At 45.4% G+C, this 18,214-nt stretch overlaps 2 protein-coding genes across 4 annotated transcripts in view; both read left to right on the top strand.

The window, feature by feature from the left end:
- The first annotated feature begins 721 nt into the window (after positions 1 to 721).
- LOC132454878 (betaine--homocysteine S-methyltransferase 1-like) lies at positions 722 to 6,145 on the top strand. The gene is made up of 8 exons (XM_060048425.1): positions 722 to 749; positions 1,635 to 1,673; positions 2,135 to 2,247; positions 2,449 to 2,640; positions 3,568 to 3,715; positions 4,208 to 4,390; positions 4,815 to 5,043; positions 5,751 to 6,145. The coding sequence occupies exons 1-8, from the start codon at positions 722 to 724 to the stop codon at positions 5,929 to 5,931; spliced, it is 1,113 nt and encodes a 370-aa protein (XP_059904408.1). The 3' UTR covers positions 5,932 to 6,145.
- A 1,400-nt stretch (positions 6,146 to 7,545) lies between these two features.
- jmy (junction mediating and regulatory protein, p53 cofactor) overlaps positions 7,546 to 18,214 on the top strand; it is a 25,087-nt gene continuing 14,418 nt past the window's right edge. For all 3 annotated transcript variants that reach the window (XM_060050547.1, XM_060050546.1, XM_060050545.1), the window contains exons 1-2: positions 7,546 to 8,860; positions 13,247 to 13,420. In XM_060050547.1, the coding sequence (XP_059906530.1) occupies positions 8,018 to 8,860; positions 13,247 to 13,420 (1,017 nt within the window). In that variant the 5' untranslated portion in view covers positions 7,546 to 8,017. The remainder of the gene's footprint in view (positions 8,861 to 13,246; positions 13,421 to 18,214) is intronic.

The raw sequence follows: 18,214 nt of genomic DNA, 5'->3' as shown, positions 1-18,214 counted from the left end.
CAACACATTATGTCGTTTTAAAATGTAGAGAGATATGCACATTTATACAACCCCAATGATCAACAACTTCATCACCCCTGTTCCTCTGTCTGTTGCCATCATTCACTGTGTATGGGGAGAACACGATCTGGCACATAAACAAACCAACGACTCCCACAGACAAAGACGTCATTCTCGATGAGTCGTCTTCAACGAAAAACTTTACTCCACATATTACTCCACCTACTGTTCTGGCGGTGAATTGCTTGGCAACACGCGCAACCTAAAGGGAGCATGAATTGCTTTGAGTAAATTTTGCGCAACAACGTAACACCAACGCTGAAGCATGCAGCCGCCTTTAAGGCCGATTTAGGGTCGTTTTATCGTGTCGTGTGTGTGTGTGGGGGGGTTTTAGTAAATGTGTGCATACATAATAATAATAATGGATTTAATTTATATAGCGCTTTTCTAGACACCCAAAGACGCTTTTACAGTGAAGGGGGGACCTCACTAACCACCACCAGTGGTTAGTGAGATATATATATCTATATATATCTCACTAACCACTGGTGGTGGTTAGTGAGATATATATATCTATGTATCCCATATATCCCATATATATATAGTGTGATATGTATGTCACCTTTATGCATCACAACTTCACATCCATATGCACCCATTCACACATTGTATTATTTTTGCATACATTATTTTCAGACCTTTTTGTCCTTGTCCTTATGTTATGGCTGAGCTTAGGGGCTACTTGGCCAGTGAGGTGATTTGGTGTTGGACCTTGTGAAACGGGGGACTAAAGCTGAAGATTTTCCTTTGTAACCAGTGATCTGGTCTCTGTAATACTGTATTACTTGGGACATCAATCGATCACAAACTCAACTTCAAAACAAATACTGATATCATCCACTCCAAGTGCCAGCGACGTCTCTTTTTCCTTCGCAAACTCCGCAAACTCCAGGTCTACCAATCCGTTCTGACAGCATTCTACAGATGTTTCATTGAATCCATAATCAAGTTTAACATCACTTCCTGGTTTGGAGCACTGTCCAACATCCATAGGAACCCACTAAACAGAATCATCAAACTGAGCAGCAAAATAATTGGACAAAAGCAGGAATCCCTCATCAATATATACAACAAAAGGATTAAGCAAAAATCAACACAAAAATCACCCTTGACATCACACACACTCTACACAGCCAGTATTCCCTCTTACCCTCAGGCCGCAGATACAGAGCCCCTACAGTAAGGACAAACAGAGCCCTGTCAAGTTTTGTCCCAGCATCCATAAGACTCTTGAATGGTTTAACCCCTCCTTGAACTGTATCCTCTTGTTTTAATACCTGGAATCTTTTTAAATTATTTATTCATTTATCCTCCACTATGGAGGCAATAATACTATTTATTTATTAGGCTTAGGCAAGGATTTTTATTTTTGTTTTCTGCAGGGCTGATGGTGTATGTTTGCGCGTGTGTGCGTGTTTTTTTTGTTTATTGTATGTACTGTTGGGTATGGACACACCCTGCTGCTCCTCCACATCTGAAGTTCCTAACGGAAAAATAAAGTAATTTGAATTTAATTGAATACTTTCCACCTGTGTGTACTTCATGTTCTACCATATATATGTTGATCTAACTAGCCTGGACCCCGGAGGCGGCCTCAGAACACCCTGAAGCAGGTACCAGTATCACGCAAATAGCCACCCCGCATTTAGTCTCCTGGTTTATCAACTATGCTATTTTACTATTTACAGATGCAAATGTGTTTTTTGTTTTGATGCATGTAGAAGGCATAAGGTGAATTAATATGCACTATGGGGGCCGTTTGTAAACTTTTGCTGCTGAAAAACCTGCTTCACTTCCAGATTAAGTTTGAGCTTTGCTTCACATTTATAAAATTAGAATTATCTGTTCAATCTAAATCTAAAATCTACATCCTAACTCTAAAATCTACATTTTATATCTAAATATATTTTTTTTAGGACTTTTACATGGGATGGTTTCATGGTTTGAACCACTGGTGGTGCTGTTGACCCTGCATTCATATTTTGTTTCTGATCGGAACCCCACTCTTCCCTAAAAGCTCTTTCCTGCATGCATGCATACATATGTTAAGAACATGCTTGTCATGTGGTTTCAGTGCGGCAGCTGCATCGGGAGTTCCTCAGAGCAGGAGCAGACATCCTCCAAACGTTTACCTTCTACGCCAGTGATGACAAACTGGAGAACAGGGGCAATGTGCAGAGTTTCACTGTAAGTCCCAACCGATCTTTACAAAGTTAAGCTCGCCCGATGAATAGACCAACCTCACTTGTATTTTGGATCTGCAACTGAATATATTTAAATAAATTTTTGAAGATTTTGAATTTGTATATTGTCACAAAAAAGGAGAAAAGAACCTGCTGGGAGACAGTGTTTGCCTTTTATGTTAATAAAGTTTGTGTTAAATTCCAGGGAAAGCAGATCAATGAGGCGGCGTGTGATCTGGCCAGGGAGGTGGCGGACGAGGGCGACGCCCTGGTGGCTGGTGGCGTCTCGCAGACTCCATCTTACCTCAGCTGCAAGAGTGAGGCTGAAGTAAAGGCCATCTTCATGAAGCAGATCGAGGTCTATGTCCAGAGGAAGGTGGACTTTCTCATCGCAGAGGTGAGGCAGTGCATGTATGCACGCATACATACACACACACACACACACACGCACGCACGCACGCACGCACGCACGCACGCACGCACGCACACGCACACGCATACACACATATACACACACATAGATTCACGTTCAACACACTCAGTACAAGTATCAGTATTGGGCAGTAACATGACTTCCTGGAATTATCATGTATGCCATATTTCCGATTTTATTGTATTTAAGTGTCCTGCACCATCATAGGTGGCCAGCCCGAATCGGCTTATAGGACACTCTTACAAACAAATCGTACAGTACAAAAGTAGGGCTGCATTCATCATTTAGATGGATCTAAAATGATTACAGAAGGATAAACATAAGATAAGATATACTTTAGTCATCTCAACAGAGAAATGTAGGCGTCCCAGCAGCCAGCATACATACACACAACACAACACAACCCAACACAACACAACACATGTATACATACATATTCCACCTAAACCATGAGCCCACAATACCTTGCATAGTTTAGAAAAAGTGGAATGGATGGGCCATTTGCATAAGTAGAAGTAGAAGTAGCTGTTACTCAGAGATAACAGTACAAAATGTGTGCAAATATACAGGTGTGCAAGTAAACAGGTGTGCTATAAACAGGTGCAAATAAAAAAATAGAGATATATATCTAAGCATATATAAGTATATATAAGTTTGATATATGTAAGCAGCTCAAGCTAAAGTTTAAATTAATATTCTTCTGTCCTTACTAAAATGGGGAGTTATTATAAAGTGCAATTGCAGCAGGTAAAAAAGTATTCTTAAATCTGTCCTTCTGCGGTTTAGCTGTCGTAATCTCCCACTAAAAATACTCTTTTGTTTGTTTGAGCTAGAACTAAACATGTAGCCAGTGCAACCAACGGGACAGCTTGTATTGTGTGGTTCTGGCAGTACTTTGAGCATGTGGAGGAGGCTGAGTGGGCCGTCCAGGTCCTGAAGACCACAGGGAAGCCTGTGGCCGTGACGCTGTGTATCGGACCGGAAGGTGACCTGAATGGGGTCAGCCCTGGAGTCTGTGCAGTCAGACTGGTGCAAGCAGGTATGGTGAAGAATGTATTCTAACATTAATCCTGGGATGTTACCTGCTGCCCTCCCTCAAGCCTTCGCCGCACACTGGTGTGGTTTCCAGGTTTTGTTTAGGGTGTCTTACTTTAAAAGACCAGCTTTAAAGGAAAACCAGAGCCAAACATAAAAAAATAATAATCTCAAAGTTAAAAACATTTCCGATATGGTGTAAAAATAGACAAAAATGTCCCTCTTAAGGTCTTAAGGGAAATAGAGAAAAGAAATAGAAAATGATGCACTGCGGCTGAAGGGATTTTTTTTATTTGATAGAAAGTGGAGGGGACTAGCTGAAACTATTTGGTATTCCTTTAATAACATATAATTAATTTTGGTATTCCTTAAATAATAAAAATATTTATTCGATTTGTTAACATTATTATGTTTTCAATCCAACAGAAGGTTCTTTACAATATCCAAAGGATATCAACCCTGTTAAAGAAGACTTGTTCTGCACCTGTTTCTATAGGAGCTGACATAGTGGGGGTCAACTGCCACTTTGACCCGGTGACCGCTGTGAAGACGGTGAAGATGATGATGGAGGGGGTGGGGAAGGCTGGGCTGAAGGCTCACTACATGGTCCAGCCCCTGGCCTACCACACCCCCGACTGCAATTGCCAGGGCTTCATCGACCTCCCTGAGTTTCCCTTCGGTGAGCGGTCTCGCCCGTTACTCACACCTAATCAGGCACGCCTAATCATGCGATATGAGAATCTATACACTGGCGCCAAATATTAATATAATATACATTTATTTGCATTTTTATGCTTTATTCCTGAAGAGTTAGACAGGAAATATTGGCCAAAATATTGATATTTTAATTGATAAAATAAGGTGCTCTGAACAGATTTCCCTGCTCTTCGAGGTGGCGCTCAACACGTGAATGAAGGAAACCTGAACGGAAGTTAAATAATCAAAGACGAGTACCTGAAAAACCTTTTCACAGTAATTTTGTGTTCATCGTTGGACATTTATCTTGATGTACCGTTATAGGATTGTCTCACAATATATTGATTATGCAGTATCGCTGTATCGCATATTGAACATGAACATGAACAGCTGCTTCTTCCTCACAGCCCTGGAGCCCAGGGTGCTGACCCGGTGGGACATGCAGAAGTACGCCCGGGACGCCTACGACTCCGGCATCCGCTACATCGGAGGCTGCTGTGGCTTCCAGCCCTACCACACGCGGGCCCTGGCAGAGGAGTTGGCGGCAGAGCGGGGGTTCTTACCGGCTGCCTCAGAAAAGCACGGCTCCTGGGGCAGTGGCCTGGAGATGCACACCAAGCCCTGGGTCCGAGCCAGGTACACACCGGTCTGCCTGCTGCTGGACGCCCCTCAGACATTCTATTCTTTATGGGACTTTTTAGAAGGATTGTTAAGTATTGACCTCAAAGAGGAAATGCATATTCTAAATGGGGCGCACATTTAAACACAGTACATAGACACAGGGCGCCAGATGTAATAGTACAACAGAGCACAACACCGGACTCCTGAATACAGACAGACACGTTAACCGAGAGTTCTGGGCTGGTGCCTACAGGGCGCGTTGATTGGGTGCCAGGATCGCAGAAGGGACAAGACTTTTGCTAAAACGTGCCCTCTACGGGACAATGTAGACGGAGAGAAACGTGGGTGGAAGACCGAGAGGGACAGCATGTCGCGTGGAGGGTGGTGGGGGGGGAATTAGCTCAGGAGGTAGAGTGGGTTGGTGGGTAACCAGAAGGTTGCTAGTACGATCCCTGGCTCCTCCTAGCTACGTCGACGAGCATGACGAACTGGCTGTCCCCCTGCGTGGTTGACTCCGCCGTTGCTGTGTGAATGTGTGCATGAATGGTTGTTAGTTGCTTTGGATAAAAGTGTCAGCTAAATCTAAATGTAAATTTAGGGCAGCAGGTCAGAGTTGAACTTGGGTCTTGTGGTCCTACACACACGGCTACCAATGGCTGCCGCCGCCAACCCTTCAAACGCCCATCCTTATTGTGTATACTTGTTCACTTCCTCCCCGTCAGGGCTCGGCGAGACTACTGGGAGAAGCTCCCGCCGGCGTCCGGCCGCCCCCACTGCGCCTCCATGTCCACTCCCGCCGGATGGGGCGTCACCAAGGGCCACGCCCAGTTCATGCAGAAGAAGGAGTCCACCACTCAGGACGAGCTGAAGGTCCTGTTTGGGAAGTCGGTGACCAATCAGTGAGCAGTCTGTCTCAGGGAGTGGGGGGAGACAGCGCCTCTGGGGTGTCTCTTTAGATCTGCCTGTTTTAGCGTGCTTTGTGCTAAGGTTTACATGGGCTTTATACTGCTTCACCAAGAAATGTTTTTCATGACATACGACCACTACCTGTGTTCGGAGCAACAGTTCAGCATGCATCTGTGAACGATGGCCTAATCAATAAAGATTTTCAAAAATATTGTAAGCATTGAAGAAGTTTCCTATTCTTCAAAAGACTGCAGAGTCAATACTTGGTTCAATACTTTATTCCTGGGCTGAAGCTCACACAGAATACCATAAACAACCACCAGTGTCCATCCGTGGTTACACAACTTCTCTGCATATTCTACAAGCCACTCACAAACCACCCTCTCTAGGCTAACTGTTTTGACTCGGTGTGATACCTGGGCAAGATGGGCCCCCGACCTGTTGGTCTACGGGAAATTTATTAAATCAGCTAAAAGTGGGGGTCAGAGACAGGGGGATGTGTTGTTAGACTGATAGACAACACAAGGGCCCTTTGATGTTATTACCAACCACTCCCTGCCAAACGTCTGGCAGGGAGTGGGAGGACAACAGGATGAAGACACAGACAAAAATAGTTTGATCATCTCAGTGTACCGGAGGTTTGAGAGGCAGGTCTCTGGCAGGGATGGTGATGTAAAAGTGGGGGACAGAGAAAGGGTTCCGATAGGGAGGGGCATGAGGACAGGGAACAGCACGAGGTGAAACAATATCTAACTGTCTAACAAATAATACAATCCTCAACAGCATGTTCTTTTGTATTTATTAGGGATATAAACTAGGACTAGTTGTTTCGCTGAGATAAGCTTTACATTCAATCGAATCAAATTGTTTATTTCCTTAGACAAGGTATAGCCCTAGGCTATCATTTTCTGGTACATACATAACTAAAATACTGTTCATTAAATGTGTATGCTCCTGTAACAATACATATCATTATTACAGTATAATTAGGCATACACAGCTATTAATAATCATTAACTGTCGGCAGAGGGCGGTGTTGGGATTTAAACACGTTTCACATTTTTTAATTCACGTCAGCCATGCTCTCTCATGATGTAAGACAATATTTCGACAATAAATCTATTGTTTTTGTGTGTAACCACAACTAACCAGTTGATGATATTCACTGTTATTTGAGGAACGTAAGATAATGATAACAATGCTAAAATGATTGGATATGTAAATTTGGGAATACATCATACAAAAAAAAAACACAGTTCCAAACAGTACAGTGGGAAACACGTGCTGCAGTCCAACGCTGAAAACAACAAGCTCTGTGTGGAAAATTACGTCAAGACGTTACTGCGTCTCTACGTCAGAGCTTTGCCCCCACGTGCCGATGTTTACGTGGGAATAAACAAGGCGAGAATGTGTGATTATATAGAAGAACAACAACCAATAGGATGGAATATACAAATAGCAATAATCAACCAATAGGGTTAGGCTGTATATTATTTTGTTGCTGTTTAAATATTATAGTTACAATGTATACTCTGGAAGCGAATGCTAACCCCGCCCCTGATGGGAGGGACCGCCCCTCAGGAACGCCTCTTTGCTGCTTGTAAACAGAAGCGCCCACGTGACGCATAGCCCGTCCGCAGCCCGTCTGACACACAAAGAGAAGCGCAGACTTTAGCGTTAGACGCGGCAGGTGAGCGGAGCAGGTGGCATGCTGAGCGACATAAGCCCCAGATATTCGACCACGTCGACTTTTTTCCCCTTCTCTGAAGCTCTGGAGAGGTGTCTGGCCTTTTAAACGCCATGTGCGTGTGACGGGAACGAGCAGTTGCCAAGACAGACGTCAGGATCGCTTTTTTTGGGGACATTTTCGACTTCGATGTGAACGTGTCAACAGAGTAGGGTGGCCTTTGTTTTGGAGCCACTTCAGCCGAGTGAATCGCTCGTTTCCAACTTGCTGGGGCTGATTTGTGTGTAGCTCGCATTAAGCTGACCAGAGCCTCTTTAAAACCGGTCGACGTCGAAGGGATTGTTTTTCCTTCGGGCTGATTTAACGCATCGACGTGTTTTTCAGACACCGAATGAGATGTCGTTCACGATGGAGGAGTCTCTAGAGTCGGGATGGGTGTCCGTCCGGCCGAACCTCTTCGAGGAGAGCGAGCGCCATAAGTTGGTCTTCATCGTGGCGTGGAACGAGGTGGAGGGGAAGTTCGCCATCACCTGCCACGACAGGACCGTCCAGAGACGGACCACCGACAGGGACCCTACCTTCGACTACTACTCCACATCCCCTCTACCCATGGCATCGAACGCCAGTCCCTCGAACAGGAACGATGGGTCAGAAGTTAGAGTCGGACCGAACTCCAGCACCAATAGCAAAGATGGAGGGAGGAAATCGTTTCCTCCCGATCCTCCGAGGCCCCCGGAGACTGCGCGTAAAGCCCTCGGGTCGTGGGACGTCTTGTCCCCAAAAGTGATGGACATCGAGGTCCTGGAACCAGAGGACGTCCCCCCCGGAGGACTTGCCTCCCCAGATCACTGCGACACGGAGGGGAAGGACAGCGGGGGCCGTGAGGAGTACAGCTGGGCCGGCCTGTACTCCTTCCAGGACATGCGGGTAGCACACCTCCAGCTCTGTGCGGTGAACTCAGAATTGGAGCCCTGTCTGCCCGCCTTCCCCGAGGAGCAGGCCGGCATGTGGACGGTGATCTTCGGGTCACCCGAGGTGTCGCAGCGAGAGACGGACGCGCTGTGCTACCAGGTGCAGGTATACCTGGGCCATGCCCTGGACACCTGCGGATGGCTCATTCTCTCGCAGGTGCTGTTCTCCGAAAGTGACGACACGGAGGAATACTATGAGAACCTGAGCGAGCTGAGACAGAAGGGCTACGAAGACGCGCTGGAGAGGGCCAAAACGCGTCTCCAAGAGGTATACAACTGATTATTTTGTAAGATATATCATCAGCCCAGCAGGTTATCAACGTCATATTGTGAATTTTTTACCATGACAATGGCAATGTTCTTTAAAGGTTCACGTGGCCACTGGCCCGTAGCTCTGCAGTTGAACAGGGTCTGAACTGATCAATGTTTTCATACGTTGAGCACATCGTGTAGGGGGCATGCTGCCCGTCGACTTACTGGTAGGGCCAGAGTCCATGTCATGTCATGTCAGACAATCCGTTCTCGTGGTCTCCTCTTTCCCAAACCTTTGTCTTTGTTTCCCTAAGCCAAGAGCTGCCATCTGTTGCTGGAGGTTCACAGGCCTGTAATATGATATGTGAGCTGGCTGAGGACCGACTCAGTGGAGGTTCAGAACAATTGGAGGCGGGATTACACCAGTGGAACAAAAATGTCCAGAGAGTTGCTGAAGTAACTTTTCTGCTGTCAGAGTTACAATGACAACCACGTAGTGTTTAAACATAGATGGACAGCACAGACAAATATCAACTTGGGATTTTATTTTAATTTTTTTACAATAGCAAACATGCCATGTCCATTGTGTTTTTGTCCCTTCAGAGTTGACCACTAAAAGGCTATGTTCGGTCAAGGGCACATTTTACATCAAGATATAAGTAAGCTTTGTAATATTTAAAGGTCCGCTTATCTCGTTTGCATTAAAACAAAGTAGGGCCGTATTGCTCTCCTATCGAAGGTATGTGTTTTGCAAAGTCATAGTTTGGGGCATTTGTTATACCTCTGATTTTTTCTAAGCCAAAGTGAACAGACCTTGGTTCCAGTGCGAATCATGTAAAACTGAAGTACTCATTGTATCGAGAGCAACGGCTCCATACTCCTTCTGGAGTCTCAAGCGTTGGGACTGGGTCTTGTTGTGGTCCATAACAGGGTAAAAAGTGTGGTCGGTCTGAGCATAGGCCCTGTACACAAGGTCGCTGCCCCGGCCAGACTCTCAGACTCTAGTGTTGTCTCTGTCGTCACCATGGCAACACATTAATTAGTTATGCACCTTAGTAACTGCTTACAATAGTCTCACATACTCTCCTACCATTCATACTCGTAACTCCTTTTATAGCTAAACTATTATCATATTTTTTATCACTTTTATCAGTTTAAAGTTTAAACCCTCTCCACAATGAAATGCATGAACAAAAGGTGATCAGCTGTTTATTCCCTAGACAGGTGATGTTGGCGTGATCTCATTATTCCTTCGAATGATGAAACAAATGGAGTCCACCGACCAGCGATCAGCTATTACAGGATCCAAAATTACAGGAATTCATGCTAATCCTCATGGATGTATAACGTGACTCACACCATCAGGGAATAATTACACACAGGGTCTTCTCATTAGGCCAGACAAAGACTACAATGCCCACTGTGGCGAGGTCCAGGCTATACCGGTAACTCGGGCTAATGGGGCCTTTGTGCTCTGCTGAGGGCACAATGTTAATGTTCAGGGGGCTTTCACGCTGCCCCGGCTGACGCCAACATCTGGCCAATAAGCCGTACCCGTGGTCGTCGTAGGATTATGCTTTTGGTTGGCAAACATGTTAAGTTGATGTGGGCCAACGCGGGCCGGTGTTCTACAGTTTGGTGTTGGTGTTTGCTGGGGCGGTGTGCAAACACCTTAAAACCCCTCCTGCTGTATCCACTGATGTCGGAGCTGGGATGATGTCATCGCTGTGTGAGAACGGCTTTCTGGTTGCCAGAAGGAAGTCTGTGGTGCTCACTGAGCAGCCCAAACGTCCGGCCAGTAAGATCTGTGTTTTGTTTTTTCCTACCAGTGTGACACCCTGACACAGTGTTCCTACCCTGTTTGGGAAATGACACCCAAACGTAGTCATCATGAGGGCCAGAGGACAAATGATTATATTTAGTAGCTTTGTTCATAGTTAAGAAAACCGAAAGGGGTGGCATTTACCAATGGACGTGGTCTATTGTTTTGATCTAGGCTACAACCGGTCACAAATATCCCCAAATAAAAATGCCACGAGTCTCATAAACCGTGTACATAAATAATCACAATGTTCGTAGCAAAATTCACCAGAATCTTCATCATAAACACATAATTGAACAGAGAAGTATCCTCTTCACTATCTTCCCCTGGTGACATCAGAATGGGTAGCGTCTGTCTACCCAGCTCTACGATGGACAGACTCACTCCAGCCTACCAGTTGGTCCAGTCCAATGTCTCCTACAAGTTGTTTTCATACATGTGGAGAAGGTGGAGACAGACATTTGGTCTGTTGTCTGTGTCAACCTCTTTTTAACCAGACTCCACATGGTCTAATGAGAGGTCTGTGGTGGGGAGGCGGTGGGAGGGTACTCATTTACTGCCAACCCACTTGACACAACACAGGGCAGCATGTCAGTCCAATCAGGCTTGGAGAAGTCTAGGGAAAGACGGTTACTATGTAGTCCTTCAGCAGACACTTTTCTTGCAGTGCAGATAGGACATCAGGGTTTGATTCCAGCACCTTTGGGCTGGGATGATGGATTACCCCTTGTGTGATTGGCTCTCCATCCATATGTTTAATAATTTCACTTGAGATATGTTTCCATGTTTTCCACAAGATGTCCATGTTTGTTCATCTAAATTCTCTAGAGGTTGGCAAAGGAACAATGTCATGGCCAAAAAGTTGATAGAGTTGTACCATTTTATGAAAGCAGCTCACTAATCCTTTGTTGTTGTTGTTATTGTGATTCAGCTGCCCAGACATCTAAGAGGCAATCTGTATACTTTTAGTAGATTAGTGGACAGTGGACACAACACAATAGAACGTTCACAAATAGAATGTACACATTTGTCATTTACATGATCATTTGCCAAACTTCCCCTGAGTGTTTGTTAAACAAAGTGTTAGGGCTCAGTATGGGAATCCCTTCTCCATGCTTCATACTAGCGGTTTCCTTGCCAGCCCAATGAAATACTGACTATTTTTACACTTGATTATATAGCAAGGTTAGGAGGTCATCGCTGGTGGAAAGTGCTGAGTCTATGGAGTCTATCGAGATGAACAAGCCACTAATAATGTGGACGTACACGTAGACCACACAGGCTTAAGATAAGACTCTGTACATCAATGTATCTTTCTATGGTGCATGGTACTTTTCTAATGCATGTCACCCTCTACTCGTTCAGCAAGGCAGGAATCCTCTCTGACTGCCAGAGAGTGGCACCTCGTTTGAATAGGATATCCCATTAAGTCAAGTAAAATTTTATTCCAAGTTTATTTTTGTGTCGTTTTGCATAGCACATGCCCAGGCGTGTGTCTGAATATTTAGCTCAGGGCGAGGGAGCTGGGGGGTTTGCCAGTCAGCCAATGAGCAGCTGCACGGACCGAGAACTGAGAGCAAGGTTGGCCTGTGGTTACCATGGAGACCCGGGACCAAGGTAAACAGTAAGAGTAGTGTTTTAGGAGTGAATTACCCAGTGTGCACCCCGCTCCCCACAGCTCAGCGCTACGAAGAGCTAGCCCAGGGTCGATAGAAAGACTCTTTCTTCATATTTATAGCTGAGGAGGACGTTTTCCAGCGCTTATGGACCGAGGATCGGGTTTCAGGGTCATGAGGCACGACTGAAGGACACGTTTGGTCCCGTGTGAGCTCGGCCTACCGTCACTGAGTCCCAGCATCACTTTTGTCTTGTGTGAACAATGGCTGGTTTCATTACCCTGTAACAATGCAGGACCTGTATCGATGGCTGGACATTAGGCAGTAGTCTGGTGCAGTTGGGTCCCCATTGTTCAAGATCAAAAGTGTGCCTTTTATGATGTCACTTGACTACAGAAAACTCCATTGACTTGCATTTTATACATTCGATAGCTGGGCTTGCATGTATTCACTAAACTCTGAAAGGAATCTTTGTTTAGCACCCTTTGCTATCATGAATAAGTAAACACAAGAATGGCTACACACCCACACCCATAGACGTGTAATATTCTGCATTATTCAGCAATAACAACCGTTAATCTTGTATGTACAACATGGATCTTATGATGCAGTTCCATCATGGCCTACCAGGACACTCTGTTGGCAATGCAAATTTGAAGTTTTCCTAAATATTTAGCAATATTTCACCAGAATAGTTGGTTACAAAATGACATTATTGCTCATAAGCAACAAGCGTTGATTTGAGCGCCGATGAACTCGGGCAGAAATGTTCACCTAATTGTGATCTTTGGTCTTGAAGTGCATGAGATGGTCTGTTTGATGTTTTGAAATGGGAAGACGTACAATCTGGGCCCTCCCAATGTTTCAGGAAAATGTACTATTGTATCTGACCGTGCCTCAACACCAACCACAGCATCTGCACCCCGTTCTCCAGTGAACCGTTGTTGATGTTGTGTCCTGCTAGCTGCTGGAGCGGCACCGGGCCATGGACAGCATGGTGGAGCTGCTGCAGGTGTACCCCGAGGAGGACCGGGCGTACGGGGAGCTGCTAGAGGACACCACCCAGCTCTACCAGTACCTGCTGCAGCCCTTCAGGGACATGAGGGAGCTGGCCATGTTGCGCCGGCAGCAGATCAAGGTACCGCACTCCGCTCGCCACCGTGAGGCCTCCCGTTAGACCGTCCTCAGAACATCTAATCATATTTAGCTCATCGATGTATCGATTGAGTCATTAATTAAGTACAAATCACAACAAAGAATGCTGCTTTATGTTGCAGTTGTATTTAAAATATTTGGTCCATGGATCTATACAATTAATGAGACGAGTTTTTGGACGCACGCACACACCCCATCTGCTTCAGGGATTGATCTCCACAGATGGTAGACCTTGCTTTATCGTGAGCTAACTGAGCCCATTCTCGGATCACTTCCTCTCCTGACTGTGGTTTAGGTTGCATTTAGCTCACTATTCATGTAGGCTGTCGGCTCTCAAGGCCAAGTATGGTATGCAGGGGTTTGGCCTGCGCAGCGTACACACAAACGCTAACTCATGAGCGAACCATTGGTCCTCTCTCCAGGCGGGCTGGAGGGAGGGAGCGCTGTGGTCGCAGGGCTGCTCTGAGCGGCCTCGGGAGTTCATCCTGATCCCGCCAGTTCACGTTCTGGCTCTCTGCAGATCAGTCTGGCCTCCATCCCGATGAAAGCCTCTCCCAAACATTTACTAAAATGATCATCACCACCGCTAGGGGGAGGGAGCTTCAGCTCATGGCGGAAAGGGAGGCAATCAAAACAGAAATCATTCACAGAAGGCTTTAGGATCTACCAAATAGGCGTGAGCGAGAGTGTCACTTGGGTATCTCATCTGACTGGCTGGTGTTCTTTAAATCAATTTGCTGGCCTCTCAAGGTCAGACTGCTATTGACCACGAAACGCACACTTGAGGATCTGGACGGGCTCACAAGGCTCTTTGGGGCTGCTCTCGGTGGCCTGAAGCAGGCCGAGCAGAGGATCAGCTAGAGAGGCTTTGCCCCCCGCTACCCCCTACCCTCACCCGCTCTGAGCGGCTTAACAACCAGCAGAAGTATTATTACAACAACAACTGCTCAACAACTCTTGAGCCTCTGCTGCAGGCTCTACTACAGTCTCTAATGCCGGTTCTACTACCAGCTCTACTGCAGACTCTGCTGCATGCTCTACTGTAGACTCCACTTCAGGCTCTACTGTTAGCTCTACTGCAGGCCCTACTGTTAGCTCTACTTCAGGCTCTACTGCCGACTCTACTGTTAGCTCTACTGCAGGCTCTGCTGCAGACTCTACTGCAGGCTCTACTGCAGGTTCTCCTCCAGACTCTACTGTAAGGTCTGCCTGAAGCCCTGCCCTCCCTGTCGACCACTATCCTTTGGCTTTGTTTACGCCTGTGTTAAAAAACAAACAGAGATACTTTATCTTTATTTGTTGAGTCATTATTTATTTCTACGTCGGTCATGGATTGACCAGAAGGGTTTTGTCAGCAGTCATCAGGGTTTACTTCTGAATGTGCTGCTGAGCCTTATTAAGGTTGTGTTTCTCTCCAGCAGACTCCATGGTTAGGGTTACTCATTGTAGATATTTATCTAAGATGCATTAACACCACCTGCTGCTATTTAACTACCCTGTTGACCCTTTATCAGTTCTAACATTACCAGGAGGATGGTTTAGGAGCTGATCTGCATCTTGCTGAACAGGTCAGCCAAGATGTCTGCCAGGCATGAGAGGCCTTCTTTGTGATACAGCTATGACCTTTGTTTAACTCCTCTGAAAGAGGTTTAGATGTATTCATCAGAAGCATTATGAAGCTAGCAAGTGTCAAGAAGTGTCAAGATAAAGCTGCTCTATTTTTATTGCTTTATTTATCTGATTTTGTTTTGGCCTGGCGGGACTGTACAGTTATGGGGAAACACTGGTTTCCATACAGTGTTTGTGAAGGGCCGGCATCAAACCACAGTCTGGTCTGTTGGCACGGACATTTGTTTGGCCCCCTCTTTATTTGCAGACATACAGTATGTTGAGCCTCTTGCTTATGCTAGGGCAGTGGGAGTTAAACTTGTCTGTTGTCTGAATGTCCTGCTCATAACTGAATCAAATCGTTCTACTAGTCCTTCACATGTCCGCCTTGTCAGCCTACGTGTCAACGAGGTCTCCGGAGGACGCAGGGAGTTTCCTCAGCGCCTGATTAATATGATGTGATCGGCGGGTTGGCTGGTAACCGGAAGGATGCTAGTTGGATGCTAGTGTCGCGGTGTCCCTCAACCTGACTGCTCCTGACGGGGCCTAAAAAAAAAAAAAGTTTGGTTCCTGTTGGTTGTCAGTTGAGGTCATGGGTAGGTTGGGAATTTTATTTTATTTATTTTTTTTACATTTTCCAGCGGCAGCGAATGATAGGTAGGTTTGTTTTCATTTAAAAACGAGAAAATGCGCTCATCCTTGTACAGAATGAAGAGGTGCTGTACAAAAACATAATTATGGTATGCATCAATTATTTTTATTTTTTTTAAGCTCATAAAATAATTTGGGTCGCACATAAATTGACAGGGTAGGTCGGAAACCGGGACCGAACAAATTTCTTTTTTAGGCCCGAACTAGCTTTCTCCCTGCATGGTTGACTCCAGCATCGGTGTGTGAATGTATGCATTACCCATTGTAAGTTGTTTTGATAAAAGTGTCTGCTAAATGTAATTGTAATTGGAAAATCAAGTGAAGTTCAGGGCGCAGTAGTCTGGCTCGGGCGGGACAGACTACTTCCTGGTAGTGAGGAGCTGTGGGGTCCGGCATGCAGGGTTGGGTGTGGGCGTTTCACAGCGAGCCTTTTCCTAAACAGGTGGGACTTCATGGGGTTTTGGCAACACTAGAATTAGTGAAGAATATGATCCTCCTCATTCAACTGCCCAAAACTGTTCAAATTATGAATATTTAATGATGTTGTAAATAAAGGTCATAGGTTGGATACGTATGAAACCACGGTAAACAAGCCCTCACATTTTAAAACGTCAAACATGAAAGACCCCAGCTGCTACGATGATACTGGTTGGTTGGATGGTTGTGGAAGGCCTATTTTATTGTACTATTGGCTTCATTGTGCTTTGAATATGGGCTAGGCCACCTTGTGTACAAATATGTAAAGCAGATCTGGCCCTACTCTGGCAGCCCTCGGCCATTCATTCTTCCACACAGCGTGCCATCTGTCCCAGACCTGTTGTCGCACTAATGGACTCCACAGGCTCTGCTAAACATCTTGCATCTTTGATGAGCACCTCCTTATGCCTTCACCTAACGGAACCCTAGACCCAACGTTTAGAAGGAACACTTCGATGTTCAAAAGTGATTATTGTGAAACTCTTATCACATCAAAGCTTTTCACAGACACTGGATTATTGTTGTGGAGTTTAGGAAATATCATAAATATTTAGTCGTTGTCGGTAAGTGTGTTTGCTCAATTGGACATACATTCAAAGTTTGAAGTTTCCACAAACAAAATATGTTGTTCTTACTCCCAATTGCAGATGGCAGATAATTTCCTTGTAGTATTCTGCCTGCATGGAGTCTCATCCTCTTTTTCCAACCGGCAGCTGTCCTGCTACTGCAGGGGGAAAGGTTCTGCAAACAAAGCTGTATGCAAATGACATCCTGATGCAGACACAGTTGGCAGTTGGCTTCTCCCAAAATGATGGCAGAGTGGATACAGAGTCATGCTAGAAAAGTGGATCTTGACTATAAAGTCCTGTGGTATAGAATCGTATACTGAGGTATTTGCATACACTTTGCGTGTACGCAATAATGTGAGAGTTTGATGTGGTTAGAAACTCATTGCATGTCAAATCACTTGCCGTCAACCAGGTGTTGGTAGCCATGCTTGAATAACCACGTGACCAGCATAACATATGAACGGCCTCTTGTTGAATAGGCTTTAGGCCTATGTCACGCAAAAATTGAAGACCGGAAGAATGTCGCTGAGTAGGGATACGGCTCTTCCGTTTAGCTTGTTTACAATGGCGAGGCTGATAGATACCGCTGGAGATTTTTTCTACTTTCGGCTGTGAGCCGGAAGTAGAAGAAGACGATAATCATGTTCTTGTCGAATGCTACCCTCCTGTAGCATTCAGCGGCGGTGTCCGACCTCCGAAATCACCAAAAGCAAGAGCGCCATTGTGAATCTATTTTGTGTAATCCTCATGTACATCACATAAAAAATGTAGAACGACGTAGCTTCATCTTGCTCTTCATACGCCATCTTTCTCGAATGCCGCCTGAGTTTGTTGTTGCTGGTGAGGTAAAGAGGTCAACTGGTGGCTCTTTTACCACTAGTTAAAATGGGTACAGCGCCATCTATCGTACCGGGGTGACATGCTTCGGCCAATGAATCGATCTTCTTCCTGCCATGTATACTCTGAGTATTGCAGTTTTCCAATTGAGGAGCATAGTCGAACTATGGCTGTAATCGGATTACGCGTTGAATGTAAACGTACTGACTGTGTTGCTAGCTAGCTGGACTATGTCGGATAGCACTAAGTGTAATACATGTCCGATAAAACATATCCTTTTTAATTAATCGCATTCGTCAACTGCGGACGGAGGCTGCTGTTGTTGTTGTGGATAGAAACGACCGGAAGTTCTATATCCCTTCTACGCGTTCCTCCGCGTTCTGGAAGCAGGAGGTGTGTGACATAGGGCTATTCGACATATGCTAAGAGTTTGTGCGTCATTGAGTCTGTGAATATTATTCAATATTATCAGAGTTCGATTTTTGAACAACATCAAAAAGAATAACTAGAAATAACGATCGGATTATCTGATCTTGAACAATGGACATGCCCAGGTGATTTGCTGATGAGCGACTGAATGGTGTTCAGGGCTTGAATAAATCCATAGAGGAGGATTCATTCACTACCAGGTAGTG

Source organism: Gadus macrocephalus, chromosome 4 (assembly GCF_031168955.1).
Source record: "Gadus macrocephalus chromosome 4, ASM3116895v1".
In the NCBI taxonomy this organism is placed as follows: Eukaryota; Metazoa; Chordata; class Actinopteri; order Gadiformes; family Gadidae; genus Gadus; species Gadus macrocephalus.
The sequence above is the reverse complement of the archived record's forward strand: the minus strand, read 5'-3'. Positions and strand labels throughout refer to the sequence as shown.